The sequence below is a fragment of the Taudactylus pleione genome, unplaced genomic scaffold, assembly GCF_031769625.1.
Source record: "Taudactylus pleione unplaced genomic scaffold, aTauple2 ptg000055l, whole genome shotgun sequence".
NCBI lineage: Eukaryota > Metazoa > Chordata > Amphibia > Anura > Myobatrachidae > Taudactylus > Taudactylus pleione.
The window spans coordinates 5949610-5976892 of NW_028284457.1; the positions used below are offsets into that span (position 1 = coordinate 5949610).

A 27283-nucleotide genomic window follows, 5' to 3' on the forward strand; every position below is an offset into this window, starting at 1 on the left:
ACCCGCGAGAATCCGACAGTGGGAGGATGACATTATGCCTCGCTTGGATCCGACTCGGATCTGCAAAATTTGTGTGGGTTCGGTTTTCTGAGAACTGAACCTGCTCATCTCTATTAGAGATGTGCATGGACCAATGTGTTTTGGATTTGGTTTTGGCAAAACCACCCTCAAGTGTTTTGATTTTGGATTAATTTAAATTAATAAAATGCACTAAAATAATGTCATTTGGACCTGTTTTTGTTCCTATAGTATTACTAACATCAATAAAATTAGTTTCCAGTAATATCCAATCAATTTTCACCACCTCACAACTCACAATATTGCTTTCACCCATATCGGTCAAAGGCTGCAGCGAGCTGGCTGGCTAAAGTAAGCAACAGAGCTGCATCACAAACACACTTCAGTTTAAAAAACAATATAGCACATATACAGTATGAACCATAGTGGCACTGCAGTGGCTGACAGGATTGCAGCCAGCACAGGTAAATAGGGTTGGAGTATTTAGTAAAAGCCAAGTAAAGCATTGATTGATTTATCGATTGATTGCTTAATTGATTATAATGGTAATAATATTATTAAAAAAAAAAAAAAATGGAGAAATGGAAAAACACTATATGCCTGCCTGAGAAGCTGGTGGACAAGCAAAAAAAAAGGGAAAGAAAAAGACTCAGGCCCTGATTCAGAGCCGGACGCTATTTGCGAATGGTCGTTCAGAAAAAGGGACCGGCTATTTAAATTGAGCGCTCGCTCTTTGCGGTCTGTTGACGCCACTATGTCTGAGCGAGCAAATGAAACATGCACTCGCTATTTTGTAAAGACGCCCCCTGGCCATTCGCATCATACGTCATCTCCGCTATTTATTAGATTAATCGAGTACATCGAAAGGCGTTTGAACTGCTCGCAGTGCTTGTGGTAGGTTTTACTTCCCGCAATCACTGTGAGCAGTTCAGGCTAGAAGACAACCAAGTGACGTGGTCGATGACGCTGCCTTGTTAATTATGCACACCCATTAAACGCCCATTTTGACCATTTGGCACGCCTGCGTTCGGATCTCCACTCCCCGTTTTCAAGCACCTTCCCCTGTTACCACCCACAAACGCCTCATTCTGTCACTCAAATTAGCAGGCCCTCGCTGTTTTGCGAGGGCGCGATTTCTGAGCGCAATGACTGAATGGCGCATGCGCATTACGACCCATATGCATGCGCAGATGTGCGAACATCGCTCGGAGTGAACAATCGGCCGCTTACGAGCGGCTCTGAATCAGGCCCTCAGGCCCTGATTCAGAGCCGGACGCTCTGACAGAGTGCTCGCTCTGAATCAGGGCCGTCCTTCTCTTTTTTTAGAGCGGCCTCCTGGCCGCTTGCACAGCTATAGCGAGCGGCCAAAAAGATGGTCGCGATGGTCAAGACCATCGCGACCATCGGGCTTGCGACGAGACCCTTGTGAGAGCACTCCCACTGACATCACTTGTGATGTCAGTGGGGCTGGCCCTGGACGGTAGGCGTTCCCATGGGAACGCCTCCGTCTGGGCAGCCACGCCCCCGGCACGCCCACCAAAGGGGGCGTGCTGTCACTCACCATCGACAGCACGCCCCCTTTGTAGCGAGACCCGGAGTGACGGCTTGGCCGTCGCTATCTGGGTCTTGCGCATGCGCACGACAGAGCCGGCTCCCTCGTGCGCATGCGCACTGGGCCAACATCGACCCGCTTGCGAGCTCTCAGGTCCTCATTCAGAGGTGCTCGCAAGAAGCGAGCGCTCGTTCTGAATGAGGGCGGATGCCTGTATTTTTAAGTGCGGTCTCCTGGTCGCTAGCTAAGCTGTGGCTTACCACCTACAGCTTTAGTTACCGACCAGGTTGATGGTCATCGGGGCTTGCGACGAGACCCAAAGGTTGGGTCTCGGCAACCGCAAGCCCCAGGGAGCTTCCTGCTCTGATCGAGCACAAAGCTCCCCACTGACATCACTTCTGATGTCAGTGCGGCCGCACACAAAATGGTGTGAAACCACCCCCCGGACATGCCTACAAAACGGGCCCAGCTGTCGATCAACATTGACAGCCGGCCCTTTTGTAGTGAGCTCCGGAGCGAGGGAATTTCTCTCTGTGTGGGGGAAAACTTGTAAGGAGAATGACTAGTTAAAACTTAACTTTTAAAATAGAATACTATGGAGCATAGTAATAAATCAATATAGAATGAAATTAAACTTATAACAATAACTACTGCAGGACGCAAAATATAATCCTCAGTAAAACATACAATTGAAAAGTATCATACTGTAATATAGCTGCTGACTGTTTAATTAGGCTCCTATAAAGTTCATTACAAGGATATGATCCCCAGATAATGAGCATCAATGTTGTGCTCTTATTTATTAATACGTCTGCAAACCATAGCATATATTGCTCCTCCAGATTATTGGCTACCATGCTTCAGATTTTTGTTTATCACGGTGCGGATTTGAACCAAATCAATCAGATTCAAAATCCAATTCAATAACTACTGTTACTCCACTCCAAATAGTATATTTCTTAACAGTATAAGTGATTAATGCATGCCTTCCTTACATGCATATAAACCCCTTAAAGAGAACATAGGGCTCGATTCAGACCCGCTCGCTAAGAAGTGTTCGCTCGTAGCTGGACGATTTCTGCATTCTGCATATGCACCGCAGTGCGTGTGCATAAACCAGTGCGAGAGATCGGGAAGCGTTCGCTCACTGGGTATAGACTGTCCAGCCGAATGAGTGACAGTAGAAGCCATTTGTGGATAGTAACATGGGCAGGCCACTAGAAACGGGATAGTAGAGGTGCAAACGCAGGCATGCCTGACCGTCTTAACGCCGTTGCAGAGACGTTCATAATTAACAGGCAGCGTCATTGTACACGTCACCTGGTTGTATTTCACACTGAAGTGGTCGCAGTGCTTGCGGCAGGGTATAGTCAACCTCAAGCGCAGCGATCACATCTGATGGTCCTCGATGTACCGATGGTTACACAGGGCCGAAACTAGCAATTTTATCACCCGGGGCAAGGCAGTAACTTGGCGCCCCCCCCCAAAAAAAGGTTAAAACATAAAAAATTTATAAATAAAATAAATAAATAAAAAATAGCCGTGTGTGGTTTTGTGACACAGTACTGCCCCTTACTCATAATGCCACACTAGGTAATACCTCTTACAACTCATTGTGCCACACAGTAGTACCTCTTACAACACATTATGCCACAGTAATGCCCCTTACACATTTTGCCATATAGTAATGCCCCTGTTATAACACATTATGCTACACAGTAATGCCTCTTATAATCATAAGTAATACATTATGCAACAGTAATGCCCCTTACACATTTTGCCATATAGTAATGCCCCTGTTATAACACATTATGCTACACAGTAATGCCACAGAATGTCCTGCAAGGGTGCTGCAGACACATTTTATTTCCTCATAGTCTCTTCAGAAAATTATATGTAATGTGCCCTCTGTTTTTTGCTCTTTACCTTCCTAGGGGCCATAATGAGGCAGCCTGAGCATCCCAGGTGCTGGAGCTTACAGTGCGTTTCGCAGCAATTATTCTTTATTGGGTAATCAGAATGTGGCTGTAGAGGTTGCCCCCTCTCAGCTCCTGTCCGTTCCCCTCCATGTCTCTGATTTCAGCCCCTTTATTCATGTCAGTGTCTCCCCCATGTCACATGATACTATGAAGCCCGAGCACACAATGTCAATATCATTAGCCCCCACCGCCGCAACTAGCTATGCTCAGCCTGCCCTACCCGACTGGCTGCTGTCCCCTTCCCCGTGTACCTGTTATGCTTAGCGGCCGGTGCTGCCGCTCTTTCCTCAGCCCCGGGACACTTGAGGCCAGGCTGGCGGCAGGTCCTAGTGCCCGCCGCTGTCTCTATCAAATCTGACCTGACATAAATAACAGCAGTGTTGCTGTAGCTCTACTTAGAAAAAAAAAATCCAGAAACGACAGAGGAGGCCCGCGTGGCTCCCCCTATCCCCCACTCGGCAGCCTGTCTAGCTCCCCCTCAAGTCAGGCACCATGTGCACCCCTAGCCCCCCCCTAGTTGCGGCCCTGGGTTACATACACTTCCTGGAGATGACGTGCGCAAGTGGGCATCTTAAGATAGGCTGGTGGGTGTCTGCATACACAAAGTGATCGCACACAAAGACATAGTGGGCGTGCTTATGCCTTGCCGTGCGATCGCCTGCCTTGCTGGGTGTGTGCCGGATTTGCATACACTGGGTGCGAGCGAACGCATCTAGCGAGCGGGTCTGAATGAGCTCCATAGTGCAAACCAGTCCTCTGGAACAGGTGTATAAATATAAAAATGATCAATCCTTAATAATCAATCAAAAATGCTATGTCGTAGTTAATACCAAAAGCAAAACATTTATAGCTTCAAAGTACCTTGTGTATAGTAGATATAATTTATCACAAATAATTACTGCAGAATCCTATTGATGCTAGCTCGTATCCACTGTATTATTCATAAGCATAGATGGTCACATAAAATCCTGCATAAATACAGGTAAATACTTTCATATCAAGCAGACAGAGCAAATGCGTCAAGTGTTTTATATCCACATGATTAGTTAATGTAATACAATTGACATCATTCACAGACATAATATTGCACCATAGCACCATAAAAATTGGAGCGAAAAGTTTTTGCGATAATTTCGCACCGATGACTTCATTTTCGCTGGTTTTGGTTTTACACCGTATTCAATTTCAAAGACTTTTCGCAGGTTCGAAGAGTCTTTGAAAAAAAACGGGGATAACTTTTCACCACTGAATAGGAGGCGATAAAAAGTGCAGAATTGGGGTTTAGGGGTGCAGGCTTAAAAAAAATAGCCTGCACCCTTCAGAATGACCCCTTTAAACGATCTGTGTCAAAAAAAAAAAAAATTGGGACACCCCAAAAAAAGCACTTTGAATTTGGGAGCCAAAAAAAAAATATTGGGGGACAAAGTTAAAAAATAGCGAACTTGACTATGGGGGGGTCCCCAAGTATGCCCCAGGTGTTTTTTTCATTGCAGCTGCTTGTGGCAGGTGGGTTTTTCATGATTTTTTCAAGTCACTTTAGCAACTTTAAAATATGCTGACCCCCATTTTCAAGTACCCAAAATTTGCTGGGCATAGTTATTTTTCCCCCAAAAAAATTCTAAATGCTCTTCTGCATCACTTTCTTCAAAGTCGCATTTATGCACTTGCCGCGGCTATTAGAAACCCCAACTTCCTTCAGTAGTTAAAAATGGGGGTATCCATAGTGATCACCCATGTCTACACATCTTTAAGGGGGTCCCTAGAATATTTCCTGAAAATTCCCGTTTTTTGTTGAACCTGTAAAAAAAAAAGTTGAAAAAATGTAAAAAAAAAATTTACATAAGGTCCCCCCCCAAAAGCCAAACCAGCCCCAGGCTTGCCAGCCAGTGGTGGTTTCTAAAAATACAGGGAACAAAATGTGTAGGGTTCCACCGTATTTTAGAAACCAACACCAGGCTGCAGGGACTAGTGCTGGTTTTAAATATAGGGGGCAAAAAAGATGTGGGGTACCCCCTATATTTAAGACCAGCACCAGACCCAACCGACCGGGTGTAATGCCACAGCCCGGAGACCCAATCACCGGGACTCCAGGTCCAAAGCATTACACCACAAGTCGGTCAGCGCAAGTGATCTCGGGGGAGTCGGGTATCCCCCAAAAAGGGTCCCCCCTCTCCCGAGCACCACAGGCTTACGCTGAAGCCTGGGGCTCTTCCCCATACCCCTTGCTTGGTGGGTATGGAGGTAATAGGGGGGCCAAATAATGGAACACTGTTGCACTTTATAGTCAAACTACAAGTGCCAGCATGCCTGCCATTTTGCACTTGTGGAACTACAAGTGCCAGCAGACATGCGGCACCTGTAATTTCACTGTAAAATAAATAGTTAAAAAAAGACAAAACACACACACCGTGTCCAGTATAAGTTTATTAGACACACCTACCCATTCACACATACTTACCTATACCAGATGTTCGGTCCCCTTGTCCAAGTAGAATATCCAAAAAACATGGCCCTGCAAAGAAAAAATCATACTCACCTCTATCCTGGCGCTGGTCTCCGCAGTAATCCACGTACTTGGCAAAAAAACAAAAACGAATACACGACCAGCGAACGAGCTATGAATATGTGTGTTCCCACGCATATTCATAGCTCCCGAATGCCAGCTGACGGCACATCCACGGAGCTGGCAGTCCTGAGAGCCAATTAGCGGCCGCACTGACTGTAGAGCGGCCGCTGATTGGCTCCGGCTACTGACAGTTCCCATGTGGGCCAGTCACACCAATGCCGTCAGCTGGCATTCGGGAGCTATGAGTATGCAAGGTGTATGGGGAAGAGCCCCAGGCTTCAGCGTAAGCCTGTGGTGCTCGGGAGAGGGGGGACCCTTTTATGGGGGGTACTCGACTCCCCCGAGATCACCGGCTTGCGCTGACCGACTTGGGGTGTAATGCTTTGGACCTGGAGCCCCGGTGATTGGGTCTCCGGGCTGTGGCATTACACCCCAGTCGGTTGGGCCTGGTACTGGTCTTAAATATAGGGGGTACCCCACGTCTTTTTTGCCCCTATATTTAAAACCAGAACTAGTCCCTGCAGCCTGGTGTTGGTTTCTAAAATACGGTGGAACCCTACACATTTTGTTCCCCGTATTTTTAGAAACCACCACTGGCTGGCAAGTCTGGGGCTGGTTTGGCTTTTGTGTCATTTTTTTTGTAAATTTTTTCAACTTTGTTTTACAGGTTCAACAAAAACGGGAATTTTCGGGAAATATTCTAGGGACCCCCCTAAAGATGTATAGACATGGGGGATCACTATGGGTACCCCCATTTTTAACTACTGAAGGAAGTCGGGATTTCTAATAGTGTGGCAGGAAAAAACACCTGCCAAAGCTATGTAAAAACCAGACTTTCATTTGCAGGCAAAAATACATTTTTGCCGGCAAAATCTCCGATGTGCGGCGAAATTCTCGACGGCGAGGTTAACGTTTCATATTGAATACCCCTCTTAGAGATGGATGCAGCACAAGCTTTATATCATTCTTATGTATCTACTTGTAAACATAATGACACACCAGCTTACTGCAAATTCCACATTTTTCAATGAATGTCTTGTGGATACATTTACAAATGGGTGCAGCACAGGCCTAATATTATTATTATGCATCCACTTTGAGAAATCATGTATATAGCGTGTGCTTCTAGCATCAGAAGAGATAGGGTTAAAAGGAAGTTAAGAGGTCCGATGTTAAATGAACTGGCTCACTTCTGCTGTTTATCAGTGTGTGATGTGCCAAAGAGGATGAGAAATGAGAAAGGACTGTCTGCATTAGAATGAAGAAAATTAGGGGAGGTATCAAGCAGGTATCAAGTAGGGGAGGATAGTGGCTGTCCGCCCTGTTACACAAGGTAGAGCAGGGGTGTAAACACCACTTACTTTTCAAGCGGTACAGTCTCAAGTGGAATGCTTGTTCACAGTGCAGCCTGTGGAGGACTGTAGGACAAGCACAGTTTAACAAACCAAGCACTTCATTGCAGTGGCTTAAGTTCATCCCAGACGCCTGGAGGCAAGTTATCATTTAGTGCCCCCTATCCCCCATATTTACAGCCCTAAGTGGGGTGAATATATTATTGGTGATGGCGGAGGTGCCCCTTCAGTGCTGGCGCCCGGCGGCAGGCGCCTCCATTGTCTCCCGTACTTCTGCCCCTGCTTCATCGACAGGGACCACCACTTTTGTGACTGAAATGCTTGGTATGTTTGGGCCCCCACAAACGAAGCTGTCAGTAGGCTTAAGATGGCTAAAAGTGTTATAAATATTTGTCACAGTTTGAAGATATCATTATCATTCTCACCCTCATCAGTGTTAATATAATCAGACAATATTAACTCATCCCCACTGGAATCCACCATTACAGAAGTCTCTACTTTGTTGTAATGGGAAGCAAAGGTCTTCCTCATAGAATATGTAGTTAATTTTTATGAACATATGTTTTTCCAAATTTTTAGATCATTTCCTTGTAGGTCGATCGCTCACAAGGATCCCAGCCATGGTGTTCCAGATACCACTTGATGTATTAGAAAGGCATTGGATCCCAGCCTGACTCTCCACGATCTCCAGTAACAGAGCCTTTCTAATACATCAAGTGGTATCTGGAACACCACAGCTACTGTATTCCAATATTAGCACATTGTACGGAGCATACCGAAGACAGGTATGATGCTGGCACACAGGACACCGAAACTGGACACTAGTCCCACTGGGTGGCATGCATATATCGTGGACACCCTGTAAGTGGGCATTTAGGACATCATTGGGATCTACATGCATCAACAATTGCATCATATAAGGTGACATTACAGAGACTTGGTAACTATTTACCCCTTTTACTAATAGTGGAAATTTTACCATAAATGATAGTACAGGATCAACATTTATAAAACTCCTGGGAGAGGGGATATAAATTCAACAATATAATTACAATAAACACACAGTACACAACAAAAATATATGTCCAAAGGTATAAACTGGCTTGTGGCAGACTGCTACCAAATAGTATAACTTGATACACATGTAACCGACAAGGACTTGAAACCTAATTCTTGTACAAGTGTAACAGTTCTCCTTGAGTGCATATATGCCACTGGAAGTCAACAAGTGTAGCAATAGATGAAGGTTGTAGCGCATTCACAGAAAAGAGCTGTGTGTTTCCAATGCTCGACAATGCTTCTGTTCAAAGCAGTAAGGTGTAACAATATATAGTTTGTGGTCAGATCAATGATCCAAAGTACTCACTGTCCTTTTGCATGCGATACCACTCCAGCGGATCTCACGCTGTGTAGATAACAATAGTGTGAATATTCCTCCAGGCACAGTGTTCAGTCGTCACTTTCCATGGATCTCTCTGGGCACAGCTCTCTGAGTCTCTCACTCCCACAGGGCTGTGCGGGTCACGTGGATTACCGACTACTATAGATGGGTTTCACGGTGAGGCTTTGTAATAAGAGCAAGCTGGTATACAGCGACTGTCACAAGATCAGTGACTCCATTTCCTCAGCGCGTTTCACCGCACACTGGTGGCTTTTTCAAGAGGCGGATATCCGCATCTTAAAAGAGCCGCCGGTGTGTGGTGAAACGCGTTGAGGAAACGTAGTCACTTTTTCCATGTCTATTTTCCATATTATTAGAGGTTTGACAAAGCCTCTTGTTGGTGTGCAGCAGTATATACAAGTAGGGGAGTGAGATCCATACACCGCCACTAGGTGCTTGGGCTATTATTTACTTTTTCTATAGCCATTTATGACTGCATTATAGATTTTAATGTATAGTTTGTGATTTTATATTGCAAATCTCTTTACGTGATCTGATAATAAATGTTTTTATAATACATGGCTTGGAATTAAGTTGACTAGACTGCACAGCCAATATATATCACTTTATTGCCTTTTAAGTAAAGCAAAGCTAGTTTGTACAAGGAGCTCCAAATTGCCTTTTTTACCTTCCAGTTTTCAAAGGGGCTATGAGATTGATTCATCAGAAGACACAGTTCAGTATACTAATGCAGATTTTTGATTATAAGGACTGCCCATGCGCAAATCCCATTCTGTGCATGTGCAGAATGGATCATGCAAGATCGCACACAGGCCCTGCTTTGATTCTGCCTGATTGACAGGTAGAGGCATTTGCAGGGTAGTGCATGGGAGGTGTCAGACCTCCATGCTGCAAAGCCACATGTGTGCGGCTTTGCAATTCCATCCTCTGCTGAAGCAGGCCCTATGTGACATGATAATTTGTACATTGTCATTAAAATAATCCTTCACCATTTATTGATGAGTACATAACATATTTTGTCATGGTAGAGGTGTGAATTGTGAGGAATTCTTTTAAGTCTGACCAGATGTCATAATGTTGATTCCCTCTGGTGTGCTGAGTTGACTCATCCTCATCAAAACTGGGTCTCTTGGAAAAGGTAAAGTTTTTTCCTGGCAGATGCATATGAAGGAGAAACTGAAGCAGAGACATCGTTGTGTCATGTGCCACTTGAGCTGACAGCATTCTCACAAATAGCTCTTTGCATCTTTTAAGATCCCTATTAGTTGGAAAGAAAGACATGTTTGACTTAAACCTAGGATTATGCATGGTTGCCAAAATGTAGTGATCCCATTTCAAGATGTTGCAAACCCTTTGGTCCAGGTTAAGCTAATAAAGAACTTGATTTACAAGTCCAATATGCTTAGTGGAAATGCTTAGTTTAATCTCCTCTTTCAGCTTCTCTAACTGCTTTTTCAGTAGTTTAATTAAGGGAATCATCTGACTTGGGCTTGCAGTGTGTGAACTCACTTAATTGGCTTATATTGAAAATGGTTTCAGTAGGATAAAATTCCCCCCTCTCCCAGTCCTTATGCCATGGCTTGTTGTGTACTTTTGGATGGCTTGTTGCTGTTCCTCCAGTTGCTGAAGCATATACAGAGTGAAATTCCCCATGGTTACTACCTCTTGCATCAGTCAGTGGCATGGCAAATTGAAGAGTTCTTGCAGCTGTTACAATCTTCTACATGCAGCTGCTGAATGAAAATGTCTAGAAATGTAGTGGGTTACAGATCTAACGCTAATATATCCATCATGGCTTTGGTGATCCACTGTGTAACAGGAAGATGGCTGTCATCTTGCAAATTATTGTTTTACAGTCAATTTCTGTTTTAAACTACTTGTCTTCTTGGCCCCTTTCTGTGATGAAGATACCCCCAGCAGCAGCCCTAGGCCCTGATTCAGACCCACTTGCAAGCGGCTGTCCGCTCGCAAGTGGGTCGATGGTCTGCACTGAGCATGCGCACGACGGAGGGAGCTCCGTCATGCGCATGCGCCAGACATGACGAGTGAAGGAAAGTCCTTCGCTCGTTGTGTCTGATCAAAGGGGGCGTGCTGTCGATGTTGATTGACAGCATGCCCCCATTGGTGGGCGTGCCGGGGGCGTGCCTCCCTGATGGGGGCGTTCCCAAGGGAACGCCTCCTGTCAGAAGCCGGCCCACTGACATCACTAGTGATGTCAGTGGGAGTGATTTTGGCTCTGATAGAGCCAAAATCACTCCGGAGCTTGCGGTTGAAAACCTCAACCGCAGGCTCCGGCTCGCAGTTTCGAGACCATCGCGACCATCAAACTGCACGCTCGTATAGGCTGTGGGTGGTGACCCACAGCTATACGAGCGTCCAGGGGGATGCTCCATAGTTATGGAGGACGGCCCTCATTCAGAGCGTGCGCTCTGCTCAGAGCGTACGGCTCTGAATGAGGGCCCTAGTGTGCAAGTATTCTTCTTGGGAATCCTGGATAGGGGAAAAGTCAGTTATCCTTTGCAAATTGGATGCAGGAGGACTACCTCTGATCATTAATGAGGGGGTTTATGATGAAGGTTTTGGTGGTGGAGACTGCATGTGCTGGTATCTTTCAATGCTGCTGCTAGCTGATGCTGGTCTGCTTTTTATTATTTGAAAGGATTTTTTGAGATTTTGATAAATAATTATCATGAACTCACAGCTAATGATGTAACAGGGAGGAAGTGCCTAGATGGTTATTATCCCTACATCTACTCACTTTGGCCTCACAAATGGTACAGATGGGATGACAAATGTTGTTAGGATATGGGGAAAAAAATGATTCCACCTGAAAGAGATGGCTTTTTTTAGTCTTATGCCCTAGCATGACAATGTCCTTCTTCTTATCACTGGCAAAATCTGCCTTAAACAGGTTGCTGACTTACTTTGATGCAAACAATATCATCCTGAATTTGATCAAATTCTTCTTGTCCAACAAATTAATCATCAACATCCTCATTAGCGTCAGATACACAAATATCCCCCTTATCCTGTTGCATCCTCAATTTCTACAATTACATTGTCAGAAATGTAAGACTCACACATAGCACTCGTGGACACTGTAAGACTCTCCTCAGGGATTTGTGAAGTCTGTGAACACACAGTTTGTTCTTCAGCCTTATGTGCCCTCATTTGCCTGTTTTAAATGTGACACCTCTAGACTCAGAGCGAGAAGGTATTGCATGTGATGTTACAAAAGATACCTGACTGTGTTTGGTCCCAGCTTCCGCAATAGGCATTCTGGGACATGAAACAAAAGTAGCAAGACCACCACTCACAAAGAAAAGCCATTCATCGCCACTGCGTGTGGTGTATGGCATGTAGGAAAATTTTTATTTTTTTGCAGTAAATATTCCCTATATTGTTAGAGGTAAAATTGTGAAATATTTTTTAAGTTTCAGGTGTCCTTTCTTAAACATTTTTCCCCTTGACCACCTTTAGTAGGTGTTGAAGAAGGGTGTGATACAAAAGGTTGGCAATAAAAAGATTGACATCAAATGGTCAACATGGAAAATTGTAGAAATGACAAAAGCTAGACAGTACATAAGGTCCACAGGTTCAAAAGATCGATAGGTTCAAAAAGTCAACATGGAAATAGTAGACACAGAAATGATCAACACATATGTTTTTGTTTTTCTAACCCTAACCATAACCGTCCCCTTGGTGCCTAACCCTAACCATCACTCCTAGTGCCTAACCATCGGGATAAGTGCCTTACCATAACAGTCCCTCCTAGTGCCTAACCATCGGGATAAGTGCCTTACCATAACAGTCCTTCCTAGTGCCTAACCCTAACACTAACTCTAAAAAAAAATATGTTGATTATTTCCGGGTTGACCATTTTCATGTCAACCTTTTGAACCTGTCGACCTTTTGTACCTGTTGACCTTCCATATTATTGACCTTGTGTCATGTCATCCTTCTTCCATGTCGACCTTCTGGTGTTGACCAAATCATTGTCAACCTTTTCATTGTTGACCTTTTGTAGGGAACCCATTGAAGAAGTACTATTACTGGCAGCAGTCACAGCATTGAGTATTGGGTTGCTCCTTCTCTTCTATCGACTGACTATTGTTTTTATTTTTTACAGCAGGACAGGAGTAAAGCTGCCACCACCACACCAAGTGGATGTAAAACAATGAGATGGGTTAAGGAGGGACTGTTACCTTTATAATGCAGCTTTTTTTTAAATACTGGAGATATTTTATGACACCAGCAAAAAATTTTTTTTTTCCACTTATGATTTTTGGGGTGCAGATGATGGGGGGTAGACCACTGCACACAGTAGTTGGCACTGTAAAACACACCATGCAATAAAAAAAAATCCTTTACACAAACACTAGCAATTGTTTTCATGCTCTAGGAACAGAACAGGTCTCTTTTGAGAGAATTGTTTGGGGTGCAGATGATGGTGGAGATGACAACGCATACAGTTAGAACAATAATATTTGCTGCATCTCAATGCACACTTTTTGTAAGAAATCAGCAATATTTTGAAATTGAATTAGAAATTTAGAAGCTGAGCTGCCACATGTTAGTGCTGCCCACAGCTGTCGCTTAGCTTAGTCAGCCAGCTAGCTGGATGCAACCTTTTGGCCCTAAAGTAGATGAAATCAATATTGTGAGCTGTGAGGTGGTCAGAATTGACTGGAAATGACTATAAATAAATGTTATTGAGGTTAATAATACTGTAGGAACAAAAACGGGCCCAAATTATGTGATTTTAGCTGGTTTTATGATTTTTTGTAGAAATAATACAGATCCAAAACCAAAACCAAAACACGTAAAGGGTGGTTTTGGCAAAACCAAATTCAGATCCCAAACACGAGCAGATACAGATCCAAAACCAAAACCAAAACACGGGGGTCAGCGCACATCCCTAATAGATATACTTAAAACTTGGACTTTAATGGCAGAGTTTGGGAACCTCTTTATTAATCTATTCATTATAAAACTCTTTGTCCTACTACCTAAACTCCTAATTATGTCCTTATGGTGTGATTATGGTGTTTTTCTTCCCCAAAACTACAGCACACAGTCCAACACCCTCTTCCTCCACTCTTGTGTGTGAAATGGCACCTGATCAAGAGGGATGGACTTTTTTATGCAATCCAAAACACGCAATATCTGACACCAGGAAAATAAAATTTTGCCTCCTTCTAGGATCTAAGCTTGGCAAGAAGACCTGAGCTGGGACTCGTATTCATTCAGATCACCTAAGTTCGGTTATGTTTGATTTCTGTGTAAACCAAATACCTGATCTCTATTTTGTGTGTGTATATACAGTATATATATATATATATATATATATATATGAAATCCACTGAGTTGAGTGGTTGACATCGCAACAAATATGGTAACATCATAAACATGTATATAAAGGCATAAAACCAATGAGACATAATCGATGTATGCAGTACACAAATGCGCAGGCAGGTAAGTAAATGTGATGACAGAAACAACACAGGATTAGAGTGTGAAACCCAAATGACAGGTGATGAGGCCAGAAAAGTGAGTTAAAAACAAGAATAAAATGCAACAAACGTTGTATATAACAGAGAAACCCCAAATATATGTTGCCACTGTAGACAGGCTGTAATAACAAAGAAAGGAATACATAGCCACTTATTCCTGTTACGTTTTGCACAGCCGCTACACTGAGCCGGGTTGCCATGGCAATGTACTGTGGCACCTGACACTATTTGCGGCCGCGTCATCACAGACGCACCGGTCCCGCTCTTGTGACGTCATTCACTCGGCAGGCGGCTGGGCAGGACACATGTTCACACTATGGGATGTCACTGGGCATTTAGGTACGTTTGTTATCACTTTGCTGTTGTTCTTGATAAAAGTCACATCGACTGAAACGTTGAACGCAGACCCTTTGGAGTCGTGAGTCTTATTTATTTCAAGTCCTGTTAGTGCCGCTATTGTTCTATTTATATATATATATATATATACACACACAAGGGCACCAAGAAAGGGGGAGAGCGGGTACTATTTACCCATGCCCGGGTCTGTTGGAAGGGCCCGGCAAGAGCCCGGGTCCCACCCCGTCCCCTCCCATCACCGCCACTTAGGGCAGGGAGAGAGAGGGCTGACTGCTTCTGCAAGGGCCTCTCCCCCCAGCCCAACAAACACGCTGTATACTGGCCAGGCTAGGGAGAGAGGCTGCTGCAGAAGCAGTCAGCTCTCTCTCTCACTCCTGGCATTATATGCAGGGGTGGAGCGATTGCACCCTCTCCCCCAGACACCTGCTCCCCTTGTGCGGCAAAAAGATATTACTTTTTTAATCTTTTGTTAGGAGGGGGACTGGCCACACCTCCCCAGGTTGGCCACGCCCCCTCCCTGTACCTGGGCCTGGCAAGGCTGTCAGCAGCCCTGTATATATATATATATATATATATATATAATATAGTGTGACAGGATCACCTGAGATGACGATAATGGGCCATGGATTCCTTGTGGGGCTGGGGGGATCCGCCCACACAGGGTAGTTAAACTAAGTTTTTTCCACATTTAGGGGCGGCCTTGTGGAGAGAGTCCAGGTGTGGGCTGATGAGAAGGCAGACCAGTCAGGCTGCCGTTGGAGACAGTCTAAGTGGGACTGTGGCAGCTAGAGATCCCAATGAAGCTAAGCCAAGCCATTGGGGGCCAGGGGGCCTGTGTCCAGACCTGTAGGAGGCAGGAATGACCACAGACTGTCTGACGCAGGAAGCAGAGAGAGACTTTGGACTTTATTTGCATACTAGCTGCCCAAGGTTAGTCAACGGCGAAGAAGTGAGTCAGTGCCCGAATTGGGCTAGGCCTTTGTTATTTTTGTTTCCAGATTTATGCTGACAGTAAAGCACTTGTCTTTTATTTATAACCTGAAATGCTATGTGTGGACCCTGATTTAAGCACCTAACACTAAGCTAATTACCCCAAGTTATCACAATATATACATATATATATAGTGCTATTTTTCAGCAGGAACAAGCTCTCATTAACTATAACGTAATGTCCTGGGCTAAATTTTAAAGTCCCTTTTTAGTGCCTTTTTTTAAATTATATATGTGTATACTTGGTTTTTTCATTGCTCCAGAAAAATAGCCCTGTATATATATATATATATATATATATATATATATATATAGGGCAGCACAGACGGTGTAATGGTTAGCATTACTGCCTCACAATTCAATTCCCACCATGGCCCTAACTGTCTGGTGTTTGTATATTCTCCCTGTGCTTGCGTGTGTTTCCTCCGGGTACTCCGGTTTCCTCCCACATTTCAAAAATATACTGGTAGGTTAATTGGTTCCCCACAAAAATTAACCTGTGTGCGTGTGTGCGCATGTGGTAGGGAGCTCCACTGATGTGAATGGCCAAATATTCTCTCTGTAAAAGTGCTGCGGAATATGTGTGCGCTATACAAATAACTGGTAATAATAATAATAAATATATATATATATATATATATTAGGGGTGAGCGGGTTCAGATTTCTGAAATCCGAACCCCCCCGATCTGAGGCCGATCCGAGTCAGGCTCGACTTTTCCCGCCTTCCGGGTCTCGCGGGTTTTGGATTCTAGTGTAGTGTAGTGCAATGTAGTGTTGTGCTGTGCTGTGCTGCACTGCTGTTGTCCATAGGGGCTGTGTCCACTCCTCCAAAGTCCATAGGGCCTGGCTGTGTTGTGCTGTGCTGCTGTTGTCCATAGGGGCTGTGTCCACTCTTCCAAAGTCCATAGGGGCTGGCTGTGTTGTGCTGTGCTGCTGTTGTCCATAGGGGCTGTGTCCAGTCCTCCAAAGTCCATAGGGGCTGGCCATGTTGTGCTGTGCTGCTGTTGTCCATAGGGGCTATGTCCACTCCTCCAAAGTACATAGGGGCTGGCTGGACTGTGTTGTGCAGTCAGTTGTCCATAGGGGCGGTGTCCACTCCAAGTCCTGTGCAGTGTCCCAGTCCTAAAGGGGTGCTGTAGTGTTGTCCAGGCGGTGCTCTGTCCATCAGGGGTGCTCCCCCCAAGTGCAAAAAAATATATATTTTTTCTGTGTTTGTGAATTGTGTGCGCAGTAGCCGCACATGCATCAACAAAGTAGCGCCAAGCGTGCACCTGTGTCATAAGTAAAGGGCCAGCTGGCTCATCCATTAAAGGGTGCTGTAACCCCCAAAGTGCACATCAAATAATTATAATATATATATTTTTCTGTGTTTGTGAATTGTGTACGCAGTAGCCGCACAAGCATCAACAAAGTAGCGCCAAGCGTGCGCCTGTGTCATACGTAAAGGGCCGGCTGGCTTGACCACTAAAGGGTGCTGTAACCCCCAAAGTGCACTCCAAACAAAATAAAACAATATTTTCTGTGTTTGTGAATTGTGTGCACTATGGCCGCACGGTTATCAACAAAGTAGCGCCAAGCGTGCCCCTGTGTCAAACGTAAAGGGCCAGCTGGCTTGACCATTAAAGGGTGCTGTAACCCCCAAAGTGCACTCCAAACAAAATAAAAAATAATTTTCTGTGTTTGTGAATTGTGTGCATTGTGGCCGCATGTACATCAACAAAGTAGCGCCAAGCGTGCGCCTGTGTCATAAGTAAAGGGCCAGCTGGCTCATCTGTTAAAGGGTGGTGTAACCTCTAAAGTGCACTCCCAACAAAATAAAAAATAAATTTCTGTGTTTGTGAATAGTGTGCACTGTGGCTGCATGTGCATCAACAAAGGAGCAGCGCCAAGCGTGCGCCTGTGTCATAAGTAAAGGGCCGGCTGGCTTGTCCGTTAAAGGGTGCTGTAACCCCAAAGTGCGCTCCAAAAAAAATCAAAAAACATATTTTATTGTGTTTGTGAATTGTGTGCGCAGTAGCCGCACGTGCATCAACAAAGTAGCACTAAGCGTGCGCCTGTTTCATAAGTAAAGGGCCGGCTGGCTCATCTGTTAAAGGGTGGTGTAACTCCCAAAGTGCACTCCAAACAAAATAAGAAAATATTTTCTGTGTTTGTGAATTGTGTGCACTGTACATGCATCCTCAAAGCAGCAGCGCCAAGCGTGCGTCTGTCTGTTAAAGGGTGGTGTAACCCCCAAAGTGCACTCCATCAAAAATAAAACATTTTCTTCTGTGTTTGTGAATTGTCTGCACTGTACGTGCATCCTCAAAGCAGCAGCGCCAAGCGTGCATCTGTGTGTTAAAGGGTGGTGTAGTGCCACAAAAAAATAAAAAAAATCTTTTTTTTCTGTCTTTGTGAATTGTGTGCACTGTAGCTGCACGTGCATCAACAAAGGAGCAGCGCCAAGCGTGTGCCTGTGTCCCATAAGTAAAGAGCCGGCTGGCTCATTTCTTAAAAGGTGGTGTAACCCACAAAGTGCACTAGTCTCCAACAAAAATAAAAAATAATTTTCTGTGTTTGTGTGCGCCTTAGCCGCACGTATATATCAATATAACATAAATGGAGGACCAAACTTTCTCCGATAAAAATAAAATAGGGAAAGATCAAGAACCACTTCCTCCTAGTGCTGAAGCTGCTGCCACTAGTCATGACATAGACGATGACATGCCATCAATGTTGTTTGCCAAGGCCGATGCACATACAATCCCAAATGACAAAGGGCCTGATTCAGACCCACTCGCGAGCGGCTGTCCGCTCACAAGTGGGTCGATGTTCTGGACTGAGCATGCGCACGACGGAGGGAGCTCCGTCGTGCGCATGCGCCAGACGTGACGAGCGAAGGAAAGTCCTTCGCTCGTTGTGTCTGATCAAAGGGGGCGTGCTGTCGATGTTGATTGACAGCACGCCCCCTTTGGTAGGCATGCCGGGGGCGTGCCTCCCGTCAGAAGCCGGCCCACTGACATCACTAGTGATGTCAGTGGGAGTGATTTTGGCTCTGATAGAGCCAAAATCACTCTGGAGCTTGCGGTTGAAAACCTCAACCGCAGGCTCCGGCTCGCAGTTTCGATGGTCGCGATGGTCAAGACCATCGCGGCCATCAAACTGCACGCTCGTATAGCCTGTGGGTGGTGACCCACAGCTATACGAGCGTCCAAGAGGACGCTCCATTTTCATGGAGGCCGGCCCTCATTCAGAGCGTGCGCTCTGCTCAGAGCGTACGGCTCTGAATGAGGGCCAAAGTTCAGAAAAATGACCTTAAAAAAAACATTTAAATCATCTGAGGAGAAACGTAAACTTGTCAATATCCCAATTACAACACGGAGTGGCAAGGAATGGCTAAGGTCTTTCCCAATGGTCATGACTAGTGGTTCAGCTTCACATGACGATGGAAGCCCTCCTCCCGCTAAAAAAAATGAAACGAGTTAAGCCGGCAAAAGCACAGCGAAGAACTGTGCGTTCTAAGAAGATATCACAAATCCCCAAGGAGAGTCCAAGTGTGGTGGCGGTTGCGATGCCTGACCTCCCCAGCACTGGATGGGAAGAGGTGGCTCTTTCCACCATTTGCACGCCCTCTGCAAGTGCTGAAAGGAGCACCCACAGTCCACTTGCTGATATGCAAATTGAAGATGTCACTGTTGAAGTACAACAGGATGAGGATACTGGTGTAGCTGGCGCTGAGGAAGAAGTTGGAGAGGAGGATTCTGATGGTGATGTGGTTTTTAAAATCAGGCTCCGGGGAGACAGTTGTTGTCTGTGGGATGAAAAAGCCCATCACGGTCATGCTTGGGCAGAAGACCAAATATTCCACCTCTTTGGTATATATATATATATATATATTTATATATATACACACACACAGTCAGGTGCATAAATATTGGGACATTGACAGAATATTCATATTTTGGCCTCTATTCACCACCACAATGGCTTTGAAATGAAACAAACAAGATGTGCTTTAACTGCAGACTTTCAGATTTAATTTGAGGGTAATTACATCCAAATCAGGTCAACAGTGTAGGAATTACAACGGTTTCTATATGTGCCTCCCACTTTTTAAGGGGCCAAAAGTAATGGGACAAACTAAACAAACCTAAATCTAACTTTCACTTTTTAATACTTTGTTGCAAATCCTTTGCAGGCAATTACAGCCTGAAGTCTGGAACGCATAGACATCACCAGACGCTGGGTTTCATCCCTGGTGATGCTCTGCCAGGCCTCTACTGCAAATGTCTTCAGTTCCTGCTTGTTCTTGGGGCATTTTCCCTTCAGTTTTGTCTTCATCAAGTGAAATGCATGCTCAATCGGATTCAGGTCAGGGGATTGACTTGGCCATTGCATAACATTCCACTTTTTAGCCTTAAAAAACTCTTTGGTTGCTTTTGCAGTATGCTTCGGGTCATTGTCCATCTGAGCATATAATATTGCCCGAAACACTTCAGAATTCGTTCTGCTGCTTTTGTCAGCAGTCACATCATCAATAAATACAAGGGAACCAGTTCCATTGGCAGCCATACATGCCCACGCCATGACACTACCACCACCATGCTTCACTGATGAGGTGGTATGTTTTGGATCATGAGCAGTTCCTTTCCTTCTCCATATTCTTCTCTTCCCATCACTCTGGTACAAGTTGATCTTTGTCTCATATGTCCATAGGATGTTGTTCCAGAACTGTAATGGCTTTTCTAGATGTTGTTTGGCAAACTCTAATCTGGTCTTCCTGTTTTTGTGGCTCACCAATGGTTTACATCTTGTGGTGAACCCTCTATATTTACTCTTGTGAAGTTTTCTCTTGATTGTTGACTTTGACACATATACACCTACCTCCTGGAGAGTGTTCTTGATTTGGCCAACTGTTGTGAAGGGGTTTTTCTTCACCAGGGAAATAATTCTTCTGTCATCCACCACAGTTGTTTTCCGTGGTCTTCCGGGTCTTTTGGTGTTGCTGAGCTCTCCGGTGCGTTCTTTCTTTTTTAGAATATTCCAAACAGTTGATTTGGCCACACCTAATGTTTTTGCTATCTCTCTGATGGGTTTGTTTTGATTTTTCAGCCTAATGATTGCTTGCTTCACTGATAGTGACAGCTCTTTGGATCTCATATTGAGAGTCGACCGCAACTGATTCCAAATGCAAATATCACACTTAGAATCAACTCCAGACCTTTTACCTGCTTAATTGATAATGAAATAACGAGGGAATAGCCCACACCTGTCCATGAAATAGCTTTTGAGTTGATAGTCCCATTACTTTTGGCCCCTTAAATAGTGGGAGGCACATATAGAAACCGTTGTAATTCCTACACCGTTCACCTGGTTTGGATGTAATTACCCTCAAATTAAATCTGAAAGTCTGCAGTTAAAGCACATCTTGTTTGTTTCATTTCAAAGCCATTTTGGTGGTGAATAGTAGAGGCCAAAATATGAAAATTCTGTCAATGTCCCAATATTTATGTACCTGACTGTATGTGTATATATATATATATATATATATATATATATAAATAAATTGTTTTATTGTGTCAACGCAACATGTTACAGTGTTACACTTTGTGCCTGACCATTTCAGTCACCTCCTGGTGATATTTCTCAGGGGTTAGTAGTGCCTGCTGTCATGCCAGATATATAGGGATAAAGTGCGCCAAAGCACAGAGGTTAATCAATCAGGATCAACTTCCAGACACAACTGCAAACACTGTGTCTAAGAGATAACGATGATGGGCAGCAAAACATCATGGTAGATGATGTGTAGCCCCAGCAACAGCAAGAATGAGCAAAACAGGCACTTACAGAGTGCATAATATGTAAAGCATGACTGAAAAAAAATGTGAAACATATAACTGATAAACTCATTAACAAGCTAAAACCACAAAGACCAAAGTGCAGCCCCAAAAAAACATAAAGATAAGACAATCCAGAACAATGGCCAGTTCCTAGCTGGAACATACTATTAAAAGTCACAGCCTAAATCCACAAAGCTGCAAGACTTAAGCTGCATACACACCACACGATGTGTGTATGCGGCCATATCGTCATCGATGGACGACGGCGGGAAGGGGAGGGGGGCCATGCTGCAGCATTGCATCGCTCATGATATCCTCAGATTGGGCTACTTGTACAGCCGACTGGGAGCGTGCATCGCTGGTCGTTTTTAGCATACACACTGGCCGATAGTGTGAACGATTGAACGATAATGATATCATTATCGTTCAATTGTTCAAAATATCGGCAAGTGTGTACGTGGCATTAGGGGTCCATTCATCATCACTTAATTTCTACAAAAGCAGATGTAAATTAACATTTTCACCTACTTTTGTAGAAATTAAGGATTGGGGCTATACATTATAAAGGTAATGCAGGAGAATAAGTGATATCTCCTGCTTACCTTTCTGCCCCGATGTGTTCCTTCCTATACACTAGTATGGGGACCTAAATTCATCAAGCTCTGAAAATACTATATTTTCAGAGCTTGCCTGCAGAGCATTTGCCATCTTTAGATGTAATTTGCTCTCACACCCCTGCTCCTTCCCTATGGGAAGAAGTCCAGTGTTGCGAAGAGGGATCCTTTCAGATCCCTCCGCCCCTCTCTGCGTGCCGGACATCGGGGCTATCCATGTCTGCGTGAAGCCCAGTTCACTCAGGCAGACTAGCATTGCCGAGTCAGACCCGGCAGTGCTAACTTTCACTGCTCCGTAAGGAGAAATTAAGGGGATTATGGAGACAGATGATTTTTGCATCAGCTGTCTCCACACTGGAGTAATGTTGAATTGCTCCAGTGTATATGCATCCACTGCTGCAAGTTGGATACTTAATTATTGGGGGTCATCCGGCCACTGATAATTAACACAATGAAAGGACCACTCAGTGGCATTTTCTAGGCAATTTTTTATTAAGCCCTGGTACAGATGAGGAATTGCTGTTCTGGAAAAATAGAATCAAGATGGAGTTTGGTAGTGGGGACACATGACCTCAACTAATCATCTAAAACCAGATGCAGTGATAGTGGAGATTGGACGCAGATCTAATGCTAACATAAGCCGTGATTCAGAGATGTAGGTAAACCCGATGGTTTGCATACATCTCAGCTGAGTCTGGGTCTGCAGAGGAACCATTCTGCGCATTTGCATCCCCTTAGCATGTCAATCATGCTGCGGCATTTGGGGGGCAGAGCGGGCAGTGACCACAACCGTTATCCATTATACAGGGGTGTGTCCATTTCTATGCTGCCAGTGAGTCCAAGCACTGGCTTCACTGGCAGTGGCTTACCATTGGAAATGCTACCTGCCAGTCGTAAACAGGACAGGCAGTTCCAGGGGGATGTGGTTTTTCCCCCTGGGACTGCCAATCTGTGCTATAATTAACAGAGGGAGCCTTTCTAATAGCAGGCCACTCCTGGCTTCTAAGGGCTGCAGCTGATGCAGTCCCTAGAAACTGGTGTTGTGCGCATGCATGGGTCCACTTCTTCTTGTGCACATGTGCCTGTCCCATTGTGCCTGGGACTGTCTCCTCCTCTCCAGACTGCAGTGTAATACAGTACGTGCAACCAAAGCCGTAACTAATCTTTTTGGTGCCCTGTGCCAAAGAGAGCATTGGCGCCCCCTCCCCATTTTTTAAATAGGGACACAAGATAAAGGGCCATGGCCTCATGGGGAAGGGCCAAGGAAGAGATAGTGGAGGCCAGGAGATGCTGGGTATTAAAGAATAGGAAGCTACAAGTGAGAATGATAATAAACAGGAAAATTGACAGTCACCTTATTACAGTGATAGTTTATGATGGTAAAATTTTCCTTATAACCGTAATATTTTTTTCCTATTATAAAGTTTTTATTAGGATTACAAAACATAGTAGTGAAATCCATCTACCCTATTACAGAAACAAGTAATAGGGCAGATGAATAGTAAACATATTTAAAAATATTCTTTAACATCTTAAAAAACATTAAAGGCATTTGAAACACAAATGGTTATGAAACCCATTCAGGGAGTTGAGTAAAAGAGAAAGAAGAAAAAAGAGAGTCAGTTTAAGTGCTTGTAGGACTCATGGTTCGAGAAGAAGTAGTAGAAATAGAGAATAGGGTCAATAGGGGAACTGAAAAAGACATAAATGGGGTGCCGGTTTAATGCTATGAGGTGAAGGGGGAAAATGTATAAGTGTCTACAGCAGACAAAAAGGGGGAGATGCAAGTGCACACTAGAAGCACTAAGCATCCTGCCCCCTGAGGCCACACCCCCTTTTCTGCCTGCAGGCAGTTTAGACACACACACTGCTACCCTCCCCACACCAGGTATCACTGCGGGGAGGGACGCCACTGGTTAACCTTGTATAGTTGGTCAAAAGTTTTAGTAATATTGAGGTATTTAATTAAGTCCTTCCTCCATGTATAATCAAAGTTAATTGAAGTAGTTTCTTCAGGGACTCCGGAACATGTAAGGCAAATGCCTCAGATCTCTTATAGTTGATCTTATAGCCAGACAACTGTGCGCAAAGGGATAATTCATGAAAGAGGTTTGGAGAAAGATCAAATGCTTAGTTTGGATGAGAAGGACATTGTCTGCAAAAAGAGATAGTTTATAGTTAGAGCTGCTGATAATAATAAAAGAGATATCTGGATTATCTCTAATTTCTGCGGGCAACAGGCTCAATAATGAGAGTGAATATAAGAGGCGAGAGAGGACATCACTGCCTAGTGCCATTTGTAATACTTAAAGAGTCAGAGAGTAAGCCTCCAGCCAGGACTATAGAGGACTGATTATGTTATAGAGCTCTGATGGCCCACAAGAATTTACCTCTAAAGCCAAGTTGGAGGAGTGTGTCATCAATAAAGGGCCAGAAGACCCTGTTGAAGGCCTTCTCCACATCCAGGATCAGAATCAGTGAGGACAAATTGGTTGTCTTGATATGGTGTATAATGTCTACCATGCACCTGGTGCTATCAAATGCCTGTCTGGACAGAATAAAGCCCACTTGGTCTGGGTTTATTAGGGCAGGAAGGATGGGGTTCAACATATTCGCAAGGATTTTGGCAAACAGTTTTAAGTCTGTATTCAGTAGTGAAAAATAGAATCAAGATGGAATTTGGTAGTTGGTAGCCGTGATTTTGCCCTTGGTAGTGTCAGAGTGAAATAATTTACCAACAAGGACCTGGTTAAATGTTGTAGTGAGGTGTGAAACAAGGAAGTCTGAATGGTTTTCTAATATGAAAAGGGGAATCCAACAGGACCTTGGGCTTTGGATGGTTTTTGTGATTTGAGGCATTAGTGACCTTGTCCTCTGTAATGGGGACCCTCAAGGCAAAAAAAAGTCGAGGGATCGACCTGGGGGAGATCACAGGATGAGAGATAAGCAGGAGTGGAGAGAGAGGGACTCTCGACTGGTGGAGATTATTCCTGAGTATTATAAAGGCAGTTGTAGTAATCCTAAAAAATATTGTTCAATTTTAATTGGGTCATACTGAAGGATTCCAGTAGGATCTTGAATTGATGGTATGGTGAAAGTAGTTTTAGTTTCAGACAGTTGACAAGCAGAGTATCTGCTTTGTTGCTTTTTTCAAAGAAATGTTGGTTTAGCCAGCAAACAGATTTCTCGATTTTCTCAGGAAAAATAAAATTTTTGTCTAACATAAGTTGTTTGTACACAGCATCTGTGGGGGTGTGCTTGTGAAGACATTCTAAGCTATGGACCCTTTCATTAAAGGTTGACTATTGTTTTTTTTTGTTCCTTGTTCACTGAGTCGAATAGACCAGATTCCCTAACATGTCTTCTGAGGGATCTAGACATGGGGCAGGTATGGGGGTGTACCACAGGAGTAGTTCTGTCCCTTACTGGATCAAGGATGCAATTAAAGTCCCTACCTTGGAATAGATAGCTTTCTCTTCATTTGCACAGTGTGGCAAAAAAAAAAAAAGAATTGAAAAAGCACTGATGACCTGTGTTGAGGGCATAGACATTAGCAATTGTGAAGTCCAGGTGCCCAGTCTGCCATTCAGGATAATGTACCAGCCCTCTGAGTCAGTGCAAACAGAACACTGGATAAAGGGGTTCTTGTTTCTTATCAAAATAGCAACACCATTATGTATGGAGTAGGGATGTAAAATTTGAAATTGATAACAAACATATTAGGGCATATTTATCACAATCCGTATTGTTAATGTGGATATAATAAACTTTTTTGCATAAATTCACCAAGTGAAAATGAATATTTTCACACATATTTACTATTACTTTTATCAGGAGATAAGCTCCGATAAGAGCCCAGCCAAGCAAACAGCTGGAAGCAGTGTAATAGCATAAAGCCATCACACTGTTCCTGGTATGGGTCCACTCCACGGCGCACAATCTCTCTCAGCCGCTGAATGTATCACTGCTGGCCTATGGACATTGTAAAATAGTAGTCCATAGGCTACTATAGGAGATGGCATTACCTGGAGATGGCATTACCTATCCTGCTTCTCCTGATAGAAATCTGCAGGTAGTGGACTAGGAGTCTGAAGATGTAGTCCATTCAGTTTCCTATCCCAAAAGATGGCTAGAGTACCCCTAACAGGCAAAACACACCCAGATAAATTGTACTCCACAAGCTGGGCATTGTCAGAGAATTCTGAGGTATTTAAACTCACTCACCTTGCCCTTCATTCTGCCCTAATTAAGGAGAACAAGCAGGGTTCTCCACAGTTCGATTTACCTAATATACCCCAGTGTTTTAGTTTTGGTTTTGGGATCTGTATCTCCTTGTGTTTTGGATTTGGATTTGGTTTTGGCAAAACCACTCCTTGCATGTTTTGGTTTTGGATCTGTATTTTTTTTAATTTTTTTTATAAATCTGCTAAAATCAAATTTTTTTTCATTCCTACAGTATTATTAACCACAATAACATTAATTTCCACTAGTTTCCAGTACATTTTGACCACCTCACAGCTCACAATATTGTTTTCATCTGGTTTAGGCCCAAAATTTGCACCAAGCTAGCTGGCTGACTAAGCTAAGTGGCAGCAGTGGGCGGCACAAACACGTGGCAGTTCAATTTCCAACATGGCACATCAGAAAACAAATGTTTTTACTATTCAAGAGGCCTGAGGGATTTGGAGTATGTGTGTAGTTGAAGGCAGGGGAAGAAAGATTTGATTAGTAGTAAATTTAATTTCATTTTTTTATTCCGAAGCAAATTTATTATGGAGGAGTGGAGGTGAGGCATTTACAAAATTTATTTTACTCATTCACATCAGTCCTTGACCCAGAAGAATCCTTGAGCACCATGCCTGCTGCTGCTGGGAGTTGCTTTTCATCCCAGAAGGGGACCAAGAAGACTACTAGTAGTACTTTGAAAACCAATTGACTGTTAAACAATCCTTTGCAAAGATTCTACTTCACTAGAAAAGCATTTCCCAACCTGTACAGGGACATTTAAAAAACTAAATTAGTGGCCTTCAAAATGCCATTGTATCCACTGTCCACTTAACCACAGATATGTGTACAAACTGAACAGAGCAAATGCAAGATTTAAGATATAAGGTTTAAGTC

The 27283-nt window shown here is 44.0% G+C and overlaps 1 protein-coding gene across 1 annotated transcript in view; it reads right to left on the bottom strand.

The window, feature by feature from the left end:
• Positions 1-26398, bottom strand: part of LOC148535158 (melanopsin-B-like) — a 197256-nt gene extending 170858 nt beyond the window's left edge. The window contains 1 exon segment of the mRNA XM_088464453.1: positions 26387-26398. Coding sequence (XP_088320579.1) covers positions 26387-26398 — 12 coding nt within the window.
• Between the last annotated feature and the right edge of the window lie 885 nt (positions 26399-27283).